The sequence below is a fragment of the Impatiens glandulifera genome, chromosome 1 (assembly GCF_907164915.1).
Source record: "Impatiens glandulifera chromosome 1, dImpGla2.1, whole genome shotgun sequence".
Taxonomy (NCBI): domain Eukaryota; kingdom Viridiplantae; phylum Streptophyta; class Magnoliopsida; order Ericales; family Balsaminaceae; genus Impatiens; species Impatiens glandulifera.
In genome coordinates, this window is record NC_061862.1 from 54,265,755 (window position 1) to 54,272,183 (window position 6,429).

General features: G+C 25.2%; 1 protein-coding gene across 1 annotated transcript; it reads left to right on the plus strand.

Moving 5' to 3' along the window:
- Positions 1 to 3,965: 3,965 nt before the first annotated feature.
- Positions 3,966 to 5,703, plus strand: LOC124928196. The gene is made up of 5 exons (XM_047468730.1): positions 3,966 to 4,100; positions 4,188 to 4,292; positions 4,690 to 4,830; positions 5,094 to 5,219; positions 5,317 to 5,703. The coding sequence occupies exons 1-5, from the start codon at positions 3,966 to 3,968 to the stop codon at positions 5,701 to 5,703; spliced, it is 894 nt and encodes a 297-aa protein (XP_047324686.1).
- Positions 5,704 to 6,429: the final 726 nt, after the last annotated feature.

A 6,429-nucleotide genomic window follows, 5' to 3' on the forward strand; every position in this document is an offset into this window, starting at 1 on the left:
TAGAAGCGATAAATGTACTTTTGTTAAACTCGATAACGAAAAAGCATATATTCATGTTAATTCATAATTTTTTTTATAATATGGTTAAAAGGAGTATGTGGGAGAAATAGATCGGATTATGAAATTATAATGTTATTTTTTTCAATCTGAATTAACTCATTAGTGTTGAGATTCATTAAACAATTGGATGATAGCATGCCTTCTATTAAATCAACAAAGAAGTTATAATTTTATCAGCATTAGCAAAATAGCATCTAAAAAGAACTACGAAGTCACTCGCGAGTTTTAAAATCCATCCACAACGAAATAAATGTGTATTGACTAAAAAACAACAAAAGGAAAAATCTCATAGACATTGAATGTTAGGGTGAAACAACAACTAAAAAAACTTCAAAAATATATGATAATTGAACAAAATAAAAACATCAACAAAAATATAAAAAAAGAAAATTAATTAGGTAAAAAATTATAATAATAAATTATTAGAGATTTAGAGCCCTCCATAAATAACTAAAATAATTAGAGGCAACATAAAACTAAATTATGATTTTGTGTGTTCAATAACAAAAATTTGAACTAATATCATGTTATAATAGAAAGATATTGTATTAAATAGTATCTATTAAATTACATAATTTATATATAATATATAAACATTACATTAAATTTATAAATAATTAATATAATATAATTGCAGTATTATAAAATATCGTAAAAATATCAGACAACGAATGACCAATACCACCCGAGTGTTTTTATAACATGATCTAATAATCTTGTTGGTGAGACTATAATCTAACAGATTTAGAGTTCAAGTTATTGACAAAAAGAATTGGTGTCAGTTTTAAATGAAAATAACATAGAAACAAAATCAAAAAAAATAATTGTTCTATTTTAGAATTGATTTTATATATAATTGAAATTATTATTAATTATAAATATATTAAAGTTATAAATGAAAATTGTTAGATGGAGATGCAAACCATGTTATGAGTTGAAATTATAATTATTAAGATTGGAGAAATATTTTAATACTTTAAATAATTGAATTCTTGGTAAAGAATAAGACAATCTAACCATCAAAGCTACAAGACTGTATGTGATATAGTCTTATAAAATAAACTTTATTTCACTTATATTCTTATTAAAAAAAAAAAATTGTTTGTCGTGTTCTCATGTTTGTTTGAGTTTTCATTTTTGTAGAATACTGTGTTACCTTTTTTCATTCCTTTATAATCTATATAAAATTATGTAAATTTTAATTCTTTTTTTTTTAAAAAAAAAGTCCATGAATGTAATTCTTATTTTGAAAAAAAAAACATTTTATCTCTTTATAATTTATATAAAATTATGTAAATCGTAATTTATTTTTTTGAAAATAAAAAGAAATATCCTTCCAAAAGGATTAGATTATTTTTTATGATGCAATTCATTTTGTATTAAATAAAAATTTATGTATAATATATAGACTTTGACAATTCGATGTTGAAGACGAGATTGTGAAATGATAATGTTATGTTTTTCAAATTAGATAAACTCGTGAGTGTTGAAATTCATAAAAAAAAAAATGGGACAAGATAATAGTGTACGTATTTACTAATAAATCAACGAAGAATGTAAAATGTTACCTGCATTAAATGTTGTGGTGAAATAACAACATAAAAGAATACGAAGTTACTCGTGAATATTGAGATCTATCAAATAACGGGATGACTAAATAAATCAAGAGAGAAGGTAGAATCTCATAGACATTGAATGTTAGTGTGAAATTAGGGATGGGTCGGTACGATATATATACCTTAACTTTTTATTCCTACCTTATATCTTACAAAAAGTTTAAGTATAGAAAAATCCATATGTTTATAGTACATTAATTTCGATATACCTTGATTTTGGTATAGTATCGGTGTATAACCTTCATACATAAAGAACATACTATTAATTTTATTCACAACATTTTTTTTCTTAAAATTGTGTGGAACAAACCCTTTCTTGCCCTGTCGTCTCTTTCATTGATATGATTTGACTTTTATCAACCTCACTTGTTTCGTAGAACAGACTCAGCTTACATATTTTTAATAAATTGATGTATTTTTTCATCAACTTTTCTTCTTTTCATAGTTCTAGAATATACTTCTATACTATTTAGGAGTTACAAAGAGTTTTGATTTTGAAGTAATTTTTACTCTCTCTCGAGTCGTGAACTCGTGTGTTTCAGATTTTATTGTGTTTTATATTTGAAATGAACTTGATAATATATTAGACCGCATTGAATATGTTTTGAATAAAAAAAATATATTATCGTGAAATAAAATTAGCTTAATATATGTATATAAATTGCATATATAGAATAATATTACAATATAATTATTTTTTATTTTACTTTGAAAAATTATATTTTTATAATTGAATTAACAAAAAAATTTATTAAAATGTGTCCGAATAAGAAAATAAATTTAATAAAATTCGTTAATTCTTTAATAAACTTTTGATCTTACTAAAAATTTCATACATTTGTGGATATATTTTCTAAAATAGAAATTAAAGTATAATTATTTAAAATTTAATTAGTAATTATATATTTCCTTGTAAATAATATATATATATATATATATATATTTAATTTATAAATATTATATATCGATATACTGAAATTTTGAAAATCTCGAACCTTTACCTTAAAAATAATTTCGGTATCGGTATTATTTTTTACAATTTTTGGTATACCGAAAAAATTGATATTTTTGATATTTTATGGTACAATATTTTTTATATAACGATAATTTCGATAATTTTTTCATCCTTAGTTTAAACAATAACTGAAAAAAAAATGTAAGTCTATGATAACAGACTAAAATAAAAATATTAACAAAATATCTAAAAAAAAATGATTATTGAAACTAATATATTATAATAAATATCTCAAATAACCATGGATAAAGCAACAGAAAAAAAACTAGACTATGATTGTAGTGCTTAAAAATAAAAACTTGGTTCTAATATAATGTTAAAATATAAAGATATTATATTAAATGTATATATTAAATAACACCATTTATGCCTAATATATAGACTTTATATTAAACTTATAAGCAAATTAATATTTTTATAATATTTTATAAATATATTATTATATGACATTGATCTGTAATATATACAGATATGTTTGTTTGAGTTTATATTTTCGTAAAAGACTTTGCTATTTTATATTTATATAAAATTATGTATATCTTAATTTTTTTTTAAGTTTCATGAATGTAAATCTTATTTTTGAAAACAAAAGGAAATTTTATTCCTTTATAATTTATTAAAACTAGTATTTAAGTCGTGCATTTGCACAAGTAATGATATAAAAAATCGTGAAAATAAATTATGCTAAAAATGTGATAGCATTTTAAATTTTATTTTTAACAGTTTTAAGTTTATGGGCGGATTAACCGTGTTTATCTAGTTTTGTATTAAATTTAAAATATAAAATCTTATTAGACTAGTTGATTAAAGGTTGTAGATGTTTTTGTTATGTTGCAAGTTCGAAACATATTTATAAAAAATTTTATTTTATTTTTAACCGTTTTAAATTTGTGGGTGGGTCAACCCACAATCCGACCCAAGTATCCATTTAATCTCACATATATATCCAAATTAATCACCGCTCTCGATCTGGCAATCTAGACACTTTGAAAATTATGCATTATTATATATATATATATATATATTACGTAAAAAAAAATTAAAAACAAAAAAAAAAGAAATGTCTTTCCATTGGATTTGATTATATTTTATTATGATGCAATTAATTTATTTTAAAAGAAGTGTATAATTAATGCCTAAACACCATGGGATTAGGTCTATATTTTTTTTCTTACAATTAATAGATTTAAACATAAGGAAGCTCTAGAAGTCTTATATAACCCCACCACCAATGACTCTCAAAGAATGAATCCTCCTTGAATGCATTTTTAAAAATGATGAATTTTCTTGCATTGATCTCTGCATTTGGGATAATAGCCATAGCCCATTTGTTACACCATGGATTTATAGAGGCCACTACAACAGTTATTAACTTGTCAAAACCCAAAGGAACAGTTAAAACAATCAAGGTAATCACCATCACCGTCATCATTTATTTCTTTTCAATTTCAACATTAAGGTTATGAAAAAAAAATAAAAAATTATGGTGTATGCAGAGTGACTACGGAGATATTATCGATTGTATTAGTATCTACAAACAAATCAGTTTCGATAATCCATTGATTAAGAGCTCGCAACTCAATCTTAACTTGGAGAAACAGGTACAATATACCACATAAGTACCCTTTGGAAATATTTCCTAAATTCTTGGTTTGTAATCTGAATTCTAATTTTAATTATATTATAAGATTAAGCTATTTAATTAATCTTTATATATATATATATATAGATGAAAAGGGATAACTCTTTCACCAAGAATAAGCTTGTCCAGGACTGGCATAAAAATGGAGAATGCCCATTTCAAACCGTCCCTATTATAAGATCCCTTAGACGTCATACTAAGACATTTCAGAAGCCACTTTCAGCCATCAAAGTCGGATACAATATGAATCGTGATGTATGATTGATTATGTTCATTACATTTTAAATTATGTTTTTTTAAAAAAAAAAATAATTTGTAACAAATTAAAATGTTAGCATGCGGTGGTATGGTATAAGGAAGGAGAATACTTAGGAGCTTCTGCAAAATTCAGTGTTCCGAATCCTCGAACTCAGCAAGATGATTTCAGTTTAGCGCAAATTTGGCTCATAACTGAGATGGACACACAACGTTTAAACGCTATTGAAGCCGGTTGGACAGTAAGTACAAAACTCAATTGAACATTTTACTTATTTATATATATGTATAAGTTTTAATCATTATATTTATTTAATTTTGTTAGGTCCATCCCTTATTGTCTGGAGACCATCAAACAAGGTTTTTTATATATTGGACAGTGAGTTAGTTCTCTCTATACTCTTCCAACATACATAATGGGTGTTTTTATAAGATTATTATTCAACATAATGTTTGTTGACAATTTGTTTAATTAGTAACCTAGCTAGTTCACGTTGCAATGCAGAGTGATCGCTATAACAGAACAGGATGTTATAATCTCTTATGCGAAGGCTTCGTGCAAACAAGCCGGACTTTTGCTGTCGGCTCTCCCCTATCGATTTCCAGCGAGATAAAAGTTTCTGTCTTCAAGGTTTGAAATATCGTGTCGTCGTATTCCTTTTAAGTGTATGTCATTATTGGAAAATGAGTTGTTATTTAACAAAATTTGACGTGACAATGACATGCAGGACTCTGAAACAGGAAACTGGTGGCTGCAAGTGGACGACGAATTTATAGGATACTGGCCACGTATAATTTTCAACGCTTTAAATTCAACCGTGGACAAAATTTTATGGGGCGGAGAAGTGTATTACAAAGATCATTCAGGTGAACACACGACTACTGAGATGGGCAATGGTCAATTTCCTGTGAATGGTACGAGAGCTAGTCATGTCCGCAATCTTCAAGTCATGAAGAGGTTACACAAATGGAGTAGTCCTGACTGGTCTCTTACACAAACGGTCACAAAGCCTAAATGTTATGACTTAAGAATTCCAAGTTTTCTTAAGAGGAAAAGTGATTGGGGGGTTTATTTTTATTATGGAGGTCCAGGAAGATCTAGAGAATGTCCATAATTTTTATATATTACTAATTATATATGGAACTCAATCCAAGATTTGAATTCAATAAGCCAGCAAATGGGTTGACCTTATGCAATAAATTCTAAAAAGACACACACATATATATATATATATATATATATATATATATATATATATATATATATATATATATATATATATATATATTATGTTTTCTTTTCATTATTATTCATATTTCTCTTTTTTCTCCATCAATTATTTGTCTTTCTTATTTTTCACTAATTTTGAAATATATATATAAATATATTTTATATTGTTTGTATATTTTTAAAATAAGTAATAATATGAAAATAAATTAAAAGAAAAAAGGATTGGAGGGTTTATGTTTATTATGGAGGTTCTAGATTTTCTTTAAAATGTCCATAAATATATATAGTGTATATCTTCACTTTTATGGAGGTTCTGGATTTTCTTTAATATGTCCATAACTTTTATTTAAATTCCTAAGAAAGACATATTTAGTGTATATCTTAAACATCAAGATAGCCAAGGTAAGAAAAAACAAGCAAATCAAAATGAATGTATTAATGTGTCTCAATTGTTTCAATCAACTCTTACTTTTTTAGGAAATTACCACAATTATGGCCTTACTTTTAACTTTCATCACTTGAGGTACAAATATGACCGTGTTTTACTAAAACCTAATCTTTAGTTGTGGTTAATTGATCGTGGTTTCCAATGTCAACTATCGGTTCACTA